Source organism: Camelus dromedarius, chromosome X, assembly GCF_036321535.1.
Source record: "Camelus dromedarius isolate mCamDro1 chromosome X, mCamDro1.pat, whole genome shotgun sequence".
Lineage (NCBI taxonomy): Eukaryota > Metazoa > Chordata > Mammalia > Artiodactyla > Camelidae > Camelus > Camelus dromedarius.
Window position 1 is genome coordinate 78,100,393 of NC_087472.1, and position 16,860 is coordinate 78,117,252.

Consider the following 16,860-nt stretch of genomic DNA (forward strand, 5'->3'; position numbering starts at 1 on the left):
CACTATTTACAATATCCAACACATGGAAGCAACCTAAATGTCCATCTACAGATGAATGAATAAAGAAGATGTGATGTGTGTGTATTACACATATATATGAATATTACTCAGCCATAAAAAAAGAATGAAATAATGCCATTTGCAGCAGACATGGATGGACCTGGAGATTGTCATTCTAAGTGAAGTAAGTCAGAAACAGAACGAAAAATACCATATGATATCACTTATATGTGGAACCAAAAAAATGATACAAATGAACTTATTTACAAACCATAAATAAACTCAAAGACTTAGAAAACAAACTATGGTTTCCAAAGGGGAAAGGGGCAGGGGAGGGATAAATTAGGAGTTTGGTATTTGCAGATATTAGCTACTATACACAGAATATATTAAAAAAAAACAAGGTCCTACTGTATAGCACAGGGAACTATATTCGGTAGCTTGTAATAACCTATAATGAAAAATATGAAAAAGAATATGTATATATGACTGAATCACTATGCTGTACACCAGAAACTAACACAACATTGTTAATCGACTATACTTCAATTTAAGAAAAAAAGTCACAGGCAAAAAATCCACCACGTGTTACATAAATAACCCCCCGAATTTGCACATGCCACCAACCCATGAAGAAGCTTGAAGAGCAGTAGCGCCTGCGCAAGGAACTTTTGAAACTTACAAACTGCTTTCCACCAATCATTTCTGCGGCCCTTCCTCAGCCTGCTCCCTACTTCCGCAATAAGTATCCCACTAAACAGTCAATCCATGAGACAGACCTGAGCTTGTCTCTTGTCTTTTAATTTGGTCTCCCTGCAAGAAAGCCTTTTCTCTCTGCAAAAGTCCGTTGCCTCGGTGTTCGGTCTTTCTGTTGCGCAGCAGGCAACGAGACCCCTTGCTCAGGTACAATGGTGAGTTCCCTGGGTTTCCTTATTGCATCACATACATCCTGGAAACGTCCCTGGAAAGGCCTCCAACCCAGAACCACCAACAGGCAAGACAAAAATGGATCCAAGAAAAGCCTGTCCTTTCTATTTAAAGGAAAGTATGGTCTAACAACAGAAAACCTTTGAGGCAATACTCACTGTACTCCAGCCAAACTCCGACACAGTTTCAGCAAGTTGAGCGGGAAGCTGATTATCCGCCCCCAACTCACTGTTCTGCAGAAGCAGGTGGCAGTGCTCTGATTCCCCTGCTGGGGTAGGGTCAGCAGGGTCTGCCAGCAAGTTGTGCCTCTACTCCACCAGCATCAAAGAAATGGAACAAAGCAGTGCAAGCTGGGGCCTGTCAGCATCCACTGCCTCCCACCCCTGAGGTCAGCAGGGCGGCAAGCGGAGCTGAACCTCCACACCCGCTTGGAAGCAATGATGTCACTCGTACATATCCCAGGGAGATGAAAGATCTCAGTTTTAATCTATTTCTATTCTTGTTCCAAAACACCTGATGTTTGTCAAAGATATTTTTCAGTTACACCTCAAAGGAAACGCAACAGTCAACTCTGAGCTGGTTCCAGCCTAACCCCAAGAGCAGTATCTGTGCAGAGGAAACTTTGAAGTGTCCAAAAGCTGCCTTTGCTTCGTTACCATGCAAAGATCTCAGCCCAAAGGGGGGACTTATACTAGACGCTTGTACCTTGATAGTGCTGTATGCAGGGGAGCCTGAGGGACTGCGCATTCACTGCTGTCCCAGAAACTCTCTGCACTTTTCCCCAGTTTCTGATGACGAACCTGCCTCTTACCCCTTAAAAGTCCCCTACGTTCCTCCTTTCGGGGAGAAGGTGTCTTTAAAGCAACAGCCCTCCCTCCTCCATTCCTTTAATCAGCAAATCGTTTCTGCTCTACTTTGCCAAACTTGGTGTCATTCAGTTGGTGTGAGTGGCCCCAGGCAAGGAAAGGACTGAGTTGGGATCCACCTGATCTGAGAGGGTCAGTAACGATAAGACTGAACCAGGTTGTACAAGGGCCCTGGCTGTCAGTGGATCCCAGTTAGAATCTGCTCCTTGAGTCCCGTTGGCAGCAATGAGGCAGAATGTGGTGGTGGGGAAAATCTAGAGGACCCTCTGCTCCCACCCTGCAGCAACAAGGTGGTATGAGTTAGTTCCCTGCTTTCCCCTTCCCTCATGTCCGCAGAGCCCAGTGGAGATGACTTTACGTGTGGATGTGTAGGCAATGAGGCAATGCAAGAAGGTGCCCCACTTTCACTGGTTAGGTGTCAGCAGGATAGGGGCGGAGAAAGCTGAACTTGCACCCTACCCATCTGCAATGAGGCTGTGTAAGCTAGCACTCCACATTGCTAGCGTGATATAGGCAGGAGCCAGCAGGAAGCCGAACATACATACCCACCTAGTCCTTGCACTCCAACTCAACAAGGGGGGGGGGGCGCCTGCTTAAAAAGACTGTCAAACTGGAGCAGCAGTGACCAAGCCCTGGACCAATGCGGAGTCAGCAGACCCTGGGATGTAAGCTATTTGGATGTCAGAAGACACTAATCAGGGCCAGCTGGAGTAGAAGACACTGTTTTGGGGTCAGTATACATTGTCTTCTGTGTTGTTGGTAATTCTCAGACACTGTGCTGGTGTCTAGTGTTGCAGAGAAAAGTGTTTCAGCTCGGTGTCACAGCTCAGTTGTGACAGCAACCTGGATCCGGGCAGTAGACCAAGCAGCACTCAGAGAGTTGGAGAACTCAGGTTTATTACGCCAGCAGGCCCAGAGGAGCTAACACTCCAAGCTCTGGACCCCATGTGTAGGTTTACACAGGCCTTTTATAGGCTGCCAGTTTTACACTTTGCAACATCATATGCAAAGTATAACAGAAGTTGACCAACCAGGAACAAGCTTTGTAGAAATAGACCAATCAGGAGTGAGAGAAATAACCCATCAGAAGTGAAGGAAATAACCAATCAGAAATGAGCTCAGGGAACCAATAGAATTCTAGGTGTAAGTAAGCCGCTTTAGAGGCAAAAAGTGAGATAGAGCCTCTGGGCCAGGGAACTGAGACGGTGCTGGGAGGAGAGCAGCAGCCCTGCTTAGGGGTCCTGCCGGTCTTTTTATGGGGCTTCCCCCCTCACTAGTAGTGAGTCACAAAATACTGTGACGGAGGCTAGTGAGGAGGTCAACCTGGACTGTGCTGGGGGAAGACTGAGGGTGAGCAGAGAATATTGGAAGATTACATAGTGTTTTCAAATCCACAGTGATATTGTGTCCTCCTTAGCACATCATATCTGTATGCTGTGATGTCCATTTGTCCCAAGATAGGCGAGATTAGCTTTAATCATTCAGTTAATGCAGTGTCTGCCAGGTTCCTCCACTGTAAAATCACTATTTTCCCTTTATAATTAATAACTAATTTGTGGGGAAATACTTTGAGACTATATAAATGCTCTGTTCCTCATCTAACTTCTACCCACTGATTTACTGATGATTTCCTAACTCCATAGTTTTTCTACTTATTAGCTGACATGCTACTATAAAGAAGTTTCCCTTCTCCCCAATTTATTTTTCATTTATTTATATATGAACATACTCATCAATTCTTATATTATTCAATCCGTTCATAACCTATTACTATATTTATATTGAAATTTTAAAATATTCTCAGATTCGGCCAGTGGGAGTCACTTCCAGACGAAATCTTATATCCTTTTGACATGTCCTATGATTCTTTGAGCACGTCCTGACTTTCTATCACAAGAAAATATTCAGGTTCATGTTGTACTTTTCTCACCCCGTCCGGAATAACTCACATCTCCTAGTTAATAATTTTAATGAGTTTTCATCCTGATATACAACATAGTATGCCTACTACTAAATACTTAATATTATATAATATTTTGTAGGAGAAAAATATAATTGAAATGTTGGCAATTTACTGTGTTAATGCAGTAAAAGTTATTCTTTACTAAAACAATGAGGACTAAACTAAGCCCTCTTAAGTCCCCCAGCTAATTTGAGAATTGTCAGAAACACCTTTCCTGGGCAGTTGAGTACCAGATGTTATGCTGGGAACTGGGAAGGGAGAAATATATCATACACACCACTGGTCTTGTAGCAACTCTGAAAGTTGAAAAACAAATACAAGTGGGAAAGGTAAGCTCTCCATGGGGAAGTAAGTTTACCTACCAGTGTTGGTGAAGCTTAAATTGGATGATTAAGACATGTGATGCTAAGTGTAAAGGTGTGGAAGTAAAAAACAAATATATCTAATGTCAAATAACCCTATGGAGAAGAAGAAGGGTCTATGTGACATTGAAGGAAGCAAAATGAATTTAAAATCTGAGGACAAATGCTGGGTTCCATCATAGAAAAACTAAGGAATTTTTTCCTTGAACTAATGGATCACCATGGAGGGATTATATATGCAGGGAAGCTATACTAACTAATTTTTATATCTTGAAAGAATCTAGTCTCTCTTGCAATTGTATTTTATATCCCCAGATAACATTTTAAGTGGAGGTTTTTAAAAAACAACATTAAAAGAGAAACTGACCACAAACAGAGTCTTTGCACAGAATTTTAAGTCCAGACTGAAAATGTCATATTCTATGACCAATTTTTTAAATATTAAAAAAATTTCCAGCTTTACTGAGGAATGATTGACAAATTAAGAATTATATCTGCTTAAGGTGTACAATGTGGTGTTTTGACATAAATATATTCTTTTAACTTTGACCTACCTGAGGCCAAAGTAGTGTCAAAGGTCCCAAAGGAAAATTAAAATGTAGGATGGTTTGCACTTATACGAAATGAGATCATCAGTGACGTGTGCACATGAAGACTCCTGTCCCCGAGTTCTGCTTTGGCTCTACACCCTTGGCTTCTTCTAGATGGTTCTAAACCAGCAGTTCTCAAACTTGAGTATGTAAGCAGAATCACCTGGTGGGTTTATCAACACACAGATCGTTAAACCCCATGTCCAAAGGTCTGGCGTAAGATCCAGGAATTTGCATTTCTTCCAGTCTCTCAAATGGTGCTCTGTTGGTCCAAAGAACACACTGTGAGAAGCACTGTTCTAGAAGACGGCTGTGGCAAAACCTATCATCAAGCACTTTATGACAAGGTTACTATTGACAATATTCTGTCTTTCCCATCAGGCTGACCCCTTGCCAGCTTACACCTGTTGTTCCAGCATAATTATTAATGACTCCCCTTTCCCATTCTAAAGTGTCTTGATTTGGGTGATAAAATATAAAGTCACCTCAGCTATAATCCATAATGAGATCAAATTTGTGTTTGAAATTCAATGATCAGGAGATCTTCACCCTAGAAGACCTGGCATATTTTCTCTCTGTGGCCAATGTAAATCCTCCAAATGACTGCATTTCCTTACCAGCTATATCTGATAGGAAGATCAGAAACAAATTTAACAACTCAATTTTAATTACTCTGCAGGACCATTGGGCCCAAATGCCTACAGTCCAAATAGATTCTGGTGCTGACTTTGTTCATTCTGTCTTATATCTTCTCCTAACCTAAATTTATAGAGTCATACCTGGACATTTTACTATGAGGATTCTTACATCCCCCCTAACAACACTGGAAAAGCAATGACTGTGACAAATACATGAATTAATGATAACTCATGAAAAAAATGATTATTTCCTGCTTTTTTTTGGGGGGGGGGGCTTGGCCTTGTGAAGTTAAAGTTGCAGAGGGGAGGGTGTACAGATGCATTACAGGGCTCAGATTCCCAGCCTGGAAACCGTTACACTTCAGCTGGGGGCCATACCTCATGGGAGGCACAGGGAATACCACATTTATGTGTCTTCAAGCTATGTGTCTGTGACTGATATGATTGTATGACACTTGGAAAAGGCAGGTTTCTCACTGGGACCAAGTGTACGACTGTCCCCTCCTAAGTTGTTTAATATCTGTCCTTGTACCCTGACACAAGATTTCAGTTTTTAGAAAACAATCATGGATGTGCACAAAGATTTAAATGCAGGAATTTCACTCCAGTGGTGTTAACAGTCAAAACCAAAATCATCCTTCATAAATGTTTACTAACAAATCACAAAAATTACGATATATTCAAAGACTCGCTATTATGCAGCTGTTAAAATTGTATGCAAAAATATTTGCTGATGTGGAAAAATATTTGTTTGAATGCAAAGCAAAAAGAGAAGGTAACCAAACAATTCTAGCTTTCATTTAAATTAAATGTGCGTTTTGACACAATATTGTCAAATGATTATAACTCAATAAAAAATGTTTAAAAATAAATAAACTAAATGTGCGTGTATGAATATACTAAAAACTCATGTGCACAAACACCAAGGCACATACCCAGAAAAAATATCTGAAAGCAAATAAATCAGAACATTAATAGAATTTATAGTTAGGAGATAAGAGTTAGAGGCCACTTTAATTTTCTTCTTTCTACTTATTTATAGTGTATACCTTGCTACTACAAATATAACGTTGTATAATAAAACTAAAATAATGAAGTTTTATAATATATACTGTCTTACTAACCACATGACCCTGAGCCCCTGTGACAGCGAGCCTGTCCCTAGAGGTGACAGCATCCACAGGACGGTGGGAAGGAGGGAGCTGTGGGGCAGGGTCTGGCTCCCACTTCATCTTCCTCTGTTAACAGAATCTTGAGGGGAACTTCTACTGGGAAACTTGGTCTTGGCTGTAGTGCGGTGAGGGTGGAGGACCCAGTCGGGACACCTGGTTCCAGCCCACTGCCGTCACTCACTGTCCAAGAGGTCTGGACAAGTCACGTGACCTTCTCAGGCCATTTTACTCATTTTTGAAAGGAGGAGGAAGAAGGAGAAGGGCCCTAGAGACTGCGGTCACCCTACTGCCCTGCAACCCCCTAAATTCCAAAAAGAAGGGGTTCTTCTGCCCTAGGTCAGGACAGCAGAGAAATCAGCAAATCCCCAAGGGTCAGGGAGAGAGGAAGCGCTGGTGGGGATCAGCTGAGCATGCGCACAGAGCCAGTGGGGAGTGAAGGGCCTGTGCTGGGCGTCAGGGGGTAGCGTCTCCCTGGCTGGGACCAGTGGTTGCCCCCACCGGGACCTTGCCAACTTTTCCTCCATCAGCTGCATCACATTTTCCACTGAAATATGCAAGGCTCTGGGTGTGGGACACCAGCCACGTGGTGCTGACACAGAAAAGAGGATGGTGATCTGTCTCAGGGACAGCGAGTCTAGAATCTAATGCTTCCGTGACACACTTGCCCCCTCCCTGAGGCCTTGTGCCTCGCAATTTTCACTGCAACCTTGCCAGCTACATGACAATGATTATCATTAGGACCGTTTGACAGTAGAAGCAGTTGAAGCACAGCAAGGCTAAGTCATTTGCCAACAGGTCACACTGCTGCTAGCAAGGAGGACAAGGAAACACTCCAGTCAAGGTCAGCTGACTCCCAAGTGCCCACACTCAGCCGCTCCGCGATTCTGAACCCCATACAGGGTCAGAACAATATGCCTATTTTCCATTGTCTTCAGAGAGCTCAGGGCGAGGAGGGACAGTATCTTGTGTGACTAAACTGAGCTTCTGCCTATTTCAGTGCACATCCAGGGCAACCTTCCTGGCCCTTCCTCTTCCGTCAGAGATGAAAACTCAAACTCACTCTCCTCACCCCCTTTTTGGACACTGGAAACCAGGTGTACATCAGGCCCCCGCAAAAACTGACCAACTTGGGAAAGTTGATCTCTGGTCACCTGAGGTCCAAAATTCCTGAGATCATGCCCCTGATTTCTCTGGCTGCCAATCATTCAGAAGCCACCCATGGCTGGGCTACAGGGACTGCCAGAGGACACTGCAAAGTCCCCCAATCACTGGCATGGCCCAGGCTCCTCATATCATTAATCCACAGTGATGATCACGGGAACCTTGAATAATGCCCAACACAGGCACACCAGTGCCACACCCCCAGCAGGTTTCCGATCGTCCATCTTCCCAGACTGCCAATTACTGACCCACACAATTTCTAAAACTGACTTATGTAGCAGCCAAACACTGACCATACCTGAAGGATGTTAACGGCTTTCATTCCAGAAATCAACCTAGTGTCCTTCACAAAATCACTGACCTTCTAGTCCCTAATTACTTGGTTCCACATCCTCACAAATTCAGTGGCCTAAAACAACACATACTTATTATCTCATAGTTTATGTGGCTCAGGAATCTGGGCACAGCTTAGCCTGATCCTCTGTTTCAGGGTCTCTCATGAAACTGCAGTCGAGGTCTCAGCTAGATTTGGGGCCTCATATGAAGGCTCAACTGGGGAAGAATTTACTTCCAAGCTCATTTACATGGTTGTTTGCACAATTCAGTTCATTTGGAGTGAAAGCCTCAGTTTCTTACTGACTGATAGTGAAAGGTCACCCTCAGTTCCCTACTATAGAAGCCTCCCCAACATGGCAAGTTGCTTCACTAAATCCAGCAAGGGAGAGAGCCTTAGCAAGATAAAAGCTACAATCTCTTGTAACCTAATCACAAAGGTGGTATCTCCTCAGTATTAAGGCATGCTATTGGTTAGAAGCAAGTTACTCAAATGGAAGGAATTGCACAAGGCCATGAATACCAGGGGGCAGGGATCCTTGGGACCCGTCTTGGAAGCTGCTTCCCACAGACCATGGAGAAATAAGGATTCTAACGCAGAGATCCTGTACCCCTTCCCAAGAAACAATTCCTTGGCAAAAGAATGACAGCTTAAGACATGAAATAATTGGAAGACTCTTCCACCAGTTTACTCTATGTGAGGAAAACACTAAAGGAAAGTATTCTAAATAAATGAATACTAAATCAGAAGATAGATCTCAAAATAAGAGAGCAAAGCAGTGGCTAGCAAGGATTGTTGTGGCAAAACGCACACCCTCAGGTACACATTCAAATAGCTATAATTAAATCACGATAAATAAAGTGACTGAGAACTTTGAATGAAAATATTCAAGTTTTCTTGAAGCAGAATTGACTTAACCTAAGAAAAATATAGTCTTCAAATAAGCAGTTTAAGTTTTTCTAGAAAAATCCAGAAATAATACTGCTTATCTTGCTGAAGCAAATATGGATGATAGAGCATCTTTCTCTGCAATGAAAGGTTCATTATATTCTGATCAAATAATAGAGAAAACAGAAATTAAATCATGCCTGTTAGAAAGGAAAAAGTACATAACAGGACAGTTAGTAAACATAAAAACTACCAAAATAATAAGGTTAGGGAGGAGGACAAAGCTGAATAGAAACTTCATTAAGCTATTGGAAAGAAGAAAAGAATAAAAGTTATATTTAGGAAATAGTAAAATTGATAATAAGGATAATATGATATAAAAAGATAAGATTATCATAATTATACAAATTTAAATGGACTGAATCTCAAGACACAAATGTGGGATTAGGGCAAAAAAACACACTTACATACAGTTACAAGAAGTAGATCTTAAAGAGAAAAATGCAAAATAAAAGTTTTAGACAAAGATAAACCAGGTTAGTGGCAGCAAAATAAAAGGAGCTGTGATGACGTACTTACCAAAGTAAATTCAAGGTCAAAAGCAGTCAACAAGGAAAACACATAGGGGCATTGCACAAAATGGACTAAGATATTTACTTTGGGATTCCTCTTCTCCCCCTTAAAAAAAAAAAACCCCACAGAACTACAAGGAGCAATTTGTATTAAACTATTATAAAATTTATTCTATCTTTTGATAATAGCTGGAGTAGACAAAATGACAAAAATCAGAGTAAAGAAATGTTAATCATCAAACTAGATTGAAAAGTCCTTATGTACCTAACAAAGAGTATAGTTTCTTCTCTCATATCCATAAAAGGTTTACAAAATTCAGTTGAGTAATCTGGGCCACAAAGAAAATCCTGAGTAATGTTTATAAATTCAGATTCAATAGGCTACATTCTCTGATCATACTAAAATCATAATTACCAAAAAAAAAAAAAAAAAGAAAGAAAAAATAACCAAACTATTTTAACCAGTTAGAAACTAAGAAATGTTCCTCAATAGCTATGATCAAAAGGAGAAATCAATTTTGACAATGCATCTTTCATACCAGAGTTTATGAGATACAGCTATATTTAGGGGGAAAAAAAGTATATGCTCTCAAAACCTTTACTATTCAAAAGACTGGATCCTAATCAAGTTGGGAATTTGATTCAAGGGATTAGAAAAAGAACAAAACTAGGCAAACACATTAAAAAGGAAACATAGAACAGAAAATCAAGAAGTGGCAATTAAAAATAAAAGCTTAAATAAATTAGTTAAATAAATATAAACTTAGGGAATATAAATAAAATAAAAAGCTAATCCTTTCAAATAGTTAATTATATGGATTAGTCCTTGGGAAATCTGATCAAATTGAAAAGAAAGGAAAAAATATAATATCTGTAATAATAAAAAAAGAAGATATTGCACCAGGTAGGCAGTGAATTAAATAATTAATAAATTCATTATTGTGGAATATGAGGTATATGTCTTGAGTAACATGTTTAAATATTTAGGTAAAATACGTGAGTCCCTGGGGAAAAAAAGTTATTGTGAAAATTAATGAAAAAAATCCATTAGGGACCAGTGAGTATAGAAAGAACAGGAAGAGTAATTCAAGTCTACCATTTGAGATGTACCAACACCCACCGGCAGCATTACTGGACACACCTCCTCTGGCACTGGAGGCTTGGCTGGGGCTGGCAAAGGCAGATGTGGCAGAGGACCCAGTTCTCTTCTGGCAACCCTGCAGGTGTGAAATGGGCACAACCAGACGGGGGCTCAGTGGGCAGAGCTGGCTGGAAAGGGCAGACCCAGACCAAGGTGGTAGCAGGAGAGCAGATGTGATGGGGCAGGTCTAGCGGGAGACAGACGGACCCGGACTGGACTGGCAGGGGCCAAGGCTGACAGAAAGGGTTGGGACCTCATGGTATGGTAAAGAGTGGACCAAGATGGGTGGGGGCAGGGGCACGACTGCCGTGACAACTTGAATTCTCAGCGTTCCAAAGCAGAATCATCAGGGCGGTCGTCTCACACTCACCTATTCCCCCAACCCAACATTTTCCCAGCACCTCTGGCCTGGGGAATATTAACAATTACACAGAAGTTGGTCAAAGTACACTCATCAGGTGCCAATTACATACCTGATGGCCTGGGATGGGGGACTGTGGGGAACAAGGGTCACTGGCACCTAAGGTCACGTCTCCCCTGACAGAAAAGGACTCACCAAGAAGCCTGGCCTCCAACTACAGCTGTACTGTCACCACCACCATTGAAGTTTTGGAACTGGGTCCTGTGGCCAGAGAGACAAGCTGAAGGGCTATCAGGGGATATTAAAATCTCTTGTTCTTCTAAAATTTGTAAACATAACTCTGAACAGTGGGAGATGAGGGCAGGGCGGATCCCCTGGCCTCGCCCACGTTCAGGATAATAAGGGGGATAGAAGAACGGACAGAAATTTTGAGGACCCTTCTCCCAAGGAGGCATAGACAGAGACAGGAGACCAAACAGTGAACAGAGAAGCACCGAGAAACTCTGAGATGCCCTGAGAAAAACCTCTGCAGAGGTTAGGTACAGGACCTCAGTTGAGCAGGGCTCAGTTGTCCACTTTGGAGCGCAGGTCGCTGGTGAGCGGGTCATGCTGGATGGTCTGGTGAAGCATCAGGGCCAGCAGCCCTGCCCGATTCATCATGGCTGTGCGCACCTTCTGCTCCTGCTCCATCAGCTCTTCCAGCTTGTGCAACTGTGAGCGGGTGAGTGTGAGAGGGGGGCTTCTAGACCCAGTCCCGCCCCTCAGCCCCACTCAGCCTCATAGCCTACCGCGCGCACACGCTCTAGGTCCACCTCGGCACGTCTCAGCTTCTCCCAGCAGTAATGGAGGTTGCACAGGCGTTTGGGGAGGCGACAGAAATCACCAGTGGACTCAAAGACATTTTGCATTAGTGGGCAACCACACACCTCATCCTCAGGTACCTGCGGGGAAGAATGAAGGATGATGGAGGAGGGTGGCAATGGAGGGTGAAAAGGCAGGCAAGATGAGAGGAAGAAGGGAAAGGAGGGCAGTCTGGCAGGAAGGAGAGGAATGGGGAGGGACCTGGCAGGGGGGATGAGAGGAACTCAGTGATTAAGTAAAGGAGAGGGGGCAAAACGGGGGTGATCAAGCACGAAGGATGGAAGAAGAAGTTAAGCAGGGATGTAGGAATGGAGGTGATCCAGCAGGAAGGGCAGAAGAACAGAGAGAGGTCAAAGAGGAAGGAGAGGAAAGATGGAGGGGAGGTCTGACAGGGAGAATTAGATGAATAGGGACTGGTAAGACACTGGAGGAGGCGAGGAATGAAATTGGAGGGTGGGAGGTACAGGGACTGATTAAACATGGAGGGAGAAGGGATTTAGGAGATGATAGGCAGGGAGAAGGTGATTGGGGCAGTGAGGCAGGGAGAATAGGAATGGAGGGAAGTCAGAAAAAGAGAAGAGAGGAATTGAGGGTGGCCATGCAGGGAGGAGGGGAGGAAGGTGGGGTGGTCAGGCAGGGGCTGGGAAAAGAATAGAGGATGGGCAAGTGAGGAGACGGGAACAAGAGGGAATGGTTATGAAGAAGGGAGCAGAGGAATGGAGGCTGGTCAGGCAGAGACAGAGAGAAATGGGGGGCGGGCGGCTCAGGCAAGGAGGTTATGAATAAATAAATAGCAGCCAGGCAGAGAGGAAAGTAAGGCTGGAAGGTGACTTGGCCGTAAGGAAAGGGGAGTGTAGGGTGGTTAGGAAGGGAGGAGGGGACACAGCGGGGTTGGTCAGGAGGTCTGAAGGCATTCAGGCAGATGGAAGAAGGGATGGAGGCAATCAAGTACGGAGGACAAGAGGAAGAGGGTGGCCAGGTAGGGAGGAAGGGAGGTTGATGAGGTTGAGAAAGAAAAGGCTCACCTTGGGGTCCTTTGAGTGCTCAGGGCATAGCACCTGGAGCCGCTTACAGTATCTCTTACTTTGTGGGTTGTAAACATCACAGAAGAGCCTTGTGGCTCTGGGGAGAGGGTCAAAGTGAGAAACTAAGGGTCAGGAGGAGGGTGATCCCACCCTGTACCCTGCCCACACTTTGTCCCCAATGTCACCCATACCCTGCCCCTAACCCACCTACCTCTGTCTCAGAGCCCACCCACATCCTGCCCCTGATCTTGCCCACCCTGCTCCCGCCCCTGCCCACATCATGCCTTTGACCCTGAGTAGCACCCACACTCACCCTTCAATGCAAGTTGGGTACAAGGATCCAAAGGTCGATTTGCACTCATACTGCGGAAAGAGAGTAGAAATGGGAGGAACTGTGGACATACACCAAATGCCCTCCCATGACAGAGCCCCAAACAACCCATTTGTCCCCTGTGGACCCTATGCTGTCTGCCCAGTTAATGCCCCTGCCACCAGTAGCTGATGCCCAAATCTTGGCCCTTATACTGGGGATGGAAGAAAAGCACAAATGGGTAGAGCCATGGGTGTGTGTTGTATTCTTATCTACAACAAACGCCCAGGCACCAAACCTGCTCCCGCTCCCCATGGACTCCACCCAGCCAAAAACACCCTTGCCCCATCTGCTCCCAGCCAATGCCCCAACCTTGGCAAAGCAGCGCTCCATGTGGCGCAGGGCAACATGCACACTGATGGCTTGCCCGCAGGAGACACAGCAGATCTGCAGGTCGACGCTGTTCCTGCCAGGTTTGTTGCTCTGCATAGGACAACAGAGGGGACAGCGAAGCAGTGCAGAGTGGGGACGGCAAGGCAAGATACCAGGCACCTTTCGGCTCCACCCCACCCATTCCCACTCACCTCTTCATCTTCGCACACAGCCTGCTGCTTGCCACGCAGAATGATGGCCTCAAGTTCGTTGAAATGGCACTCTAACTCCTTCAGGCGAGTGTGGGTGTCCTCCTGTTCACGGTGGATGCGCTCGAGCATTTTCTTGCCAAGCTCCTCAGCAATGCAGGGGCTCTGCTGCCACTGCTGGATGCTCTTGGGCAGGATCTCATAGATGCGGCTGGAAGGGGGGACAACAAGAAATGGGTATGTGGGGGCATTCAGAGAAGAAGAAATGGATGTGTGACCAAATAGTGAAGATTTAGGCTAATGAATGGTAGATGAGTGAATGTTGGTGAGTGAGTGATTGAATGGTGGATGGTTGCCTGGATAGGTAGATAGCTGAGTGAGTAATGATGACTGAGTGGGTTGGTGGGCGGAACGTGGATAGGTGGTTCAGCAGGTAGGTGGATGTAAGAATGGACAGATCGGTGGGTGGAGGGATAAATGATGGGAGGATACTTGGGTAGGAGGGTGGATGGACATACCCTCCACACCCTGTTCCTTAATCTCCAGTGCACTCACTCAGCTGCCAGCTTCATGCCACAGTCATCCGAGCAGTACTTGGAGCCTGGCCGGGTGGGATACACACAGCCGGGTCCCAGGCACTGCCGCAGCGAGGCTGAGTCGTTGACTTTTGACGGCTCTGGGTCTTCACACTCTCGCTTGAGCTTCTGCTTCTGCTTCTTCTCCTTTTGTGGGACACGAGTGGTCAAGGCCAGGACAGGGGAGTCAATGTCAGCCCCCTAACCCTGTACTCCTGTCCTGCATCCCGCCCCCAACCTCTGCCTCCATGCCCCCCGACTCCACCATTTCTGTCACCTTCCACTCCACTTTTCTCTTCAAATTCTCCATTTTCTTCATATCCACTGCTTGGTTCTGCAGTCAGAATCTAAGAACGGGAACTCTTCAATGTTATTCATCCAGGGTTGTAGGCCAGGAAAAAGCTGATGTCTCTGCAACCTGTTTCTTAAGGGATCTTTGGGCCCTCCCTGCCTCCTCTCTCCTCATTGCTGGCCCTCCCTGTCTTCACTGTCCCCATCCTTCTACCCAAGGGCCCTGCCAGACACTTATCAGGCTTTGATTGTCAAAAGTCTCTTATGCAAAACTCCTGGTATAAGTTTCAGTCCTGAGGCAGGTCCTTTTCAGACAACAACTGGTGTGGAGCTGTTGTCTGAGATGCTTCCTTTACTGCCAGTGGCATCACCACCACCTGGTACTCCTAGGACAGCCCAGACTTCCGCAGTCGAGGCAGCTGTGACAAAGTGGGCAGCTGCCAGTGGGACCATGGCAAAGTTTCCGATGGTGTTACAGGTAAGAGCTGAAGGGCAGACTCTCGCACCAGCTCCACTCCCCCATCCATCCTGTGTCCTGGATTCACCAGAGACCAGGGATTACAAATAGGGTTTCTGTGCTGATGGGAGGAGGGCTCTGGGTCAGCACTAAGCGGGTGGGGAGGGGCTCATCTTGCCCCAGCACTCCTAGCCTCACCCTCTGGCCACAGTGGCTGGGGCCCACAGCATCGGCCTGGATACACCTGGGAACGACTGGCACCGCCTGGCCCTGCTTGCCCACCTTATTCAGGCACACTTGGCTAGTCCATCTGGCTCCACCTTGCCCACTCGAATGCATAAGGCCCTGCCTATCCACCCAGAAAAGCTAGACTTTACCTCCTTACACTCGCACGGCTCAGCCTGCCTTGCCCACCCTCCAGGACACACCTGCTACCCTGCTTGCCCTGCACAGTGGACCCTGACAAGCCCCCTCTGCCCAGCCCGCCAGAACATTCATGGCCCCGCCCCTAGACACGTTCTGCCTATCTTGTTGCCCCGCCCCGTAGGCCTAGTCTCTCCAGGCTCCACGTGCCCGACTCTGCCCTCTTGGACACTCTCTGTCTCGCCTTAAGGCTCCCAGCGCTAAGTGCCCCATACACTGCACCAGGGCAAACCCAGCCCTGCCCTGTGCCAGGCCCTGCCCTCTTCCCACACTCGCTCAGCTTCATATGCCCCGCCCCACTTCCTGCACATGCGCTGTTCTGGTTCTGCCTTACCTCCCACGTGATGAGCCAGGCCAGCACCACCACGTGCACACGCCCTGCCCCCATCACGTGCACACACCACGCGGTGCCCCAACTACCCTGATTCACTCACCTAGAATAATTTGGCAGTCTTTATCCTGAAAAGTACTCCTACCTGAACCCAGTAACACTTAGTAAAATATAAAAATATACATATTTTGGAAAATGTGTGTGTTATACACATACAAATCACTACTCTTGGAGATAAAAAGAGCAAGCACACACATACACAGAAAGAATATACACATTTTGATTAAGACAATTATCAACTGGAGAACACATACTATTTTCGAGCTAGAGATGCAATATTAATAAAAATTGACAATGGACATAGTCTTAAAGGAAGTCTAAACCATTTCCAATGAATAAGGACACATAGGGCACAGATAAGTTGCATTAGAAACAAAAGGCTTAACTTTTGAAAATTGAAAAGGCATTTCTAAGTAACTCTTGGTAAAAAGAAAACTAACTGAAATTAGAAAATACTTAGAAATTAAAAATTAAAACAATACATACCCACCTGCAGTCTTAGATGGAACTTTAAGATGACAATATAAGAAGAAAGACGGAAGTTAACAATCTGAGCACTCAAATTAGAACAAGTCCCCATATTTACACCAAAAATCCCGATTATTAACCCCCACATCCCCTTCAATGACCCCACACCCACCCCTCCAATAAAAAAACCCACAGTCCCTCCTCAAAGCCCTCACAAGATACCTCAGGGCCGCGGAATGGGCGCTACACCATGGAGAGCCTCGTGACAGGTGCAGTGAAAATGCTAGAAGAGTTACTTCCGGCTCCGGAATCAACTTTAGCCACGCCCCTTCTTGAACACGTTACGTTTGCGCTTGCTCAAGACCCCTTGTGGAGCTGCTGTGCCACCCAAAGTTTGAAGGACATGGCTACAGAGAAACCATACGGCCAGGTGCGCGCCAATCTGCAGAACACTGTCACAGGCCTCGATGGATACATTTGTCTCTTCTGACACCAGCACCTCA

The 16,860-nt window shown here is 45.5% G+C and overlaps 1 protein-coding gene across 1 annotated transcript; it reads right to left on the reverse strand.

Annotated features, from left to right (window-relative positions):
- Positions 1–11,535: 11,535 nt before the first annotated feature.
- On the reverse strand, positions 11,536–15,886 carry LOC105102860 (CXXC-type zinc finger protein 1). The gene is given in 11 exon segments (XM_064483191.1): positions 11,536–11,686; positions 11,764–11,916; positions 12,862–12,958; positions 13,175–13,224; positions 13,544–13,654; positions 13,756–13,963; positions 14,308–14,465; positions 14,566–14,669; positions 14,672–14,736; positions 14,853–15,004; positions 15,833–15,886. Coding segments are annotated over 11 exon segments (1,299 nt in total). The 3' UTR covers positions 11,536–11,539.
- Positions 15,887–16,860: the final 974 nt, after the last annotated feature.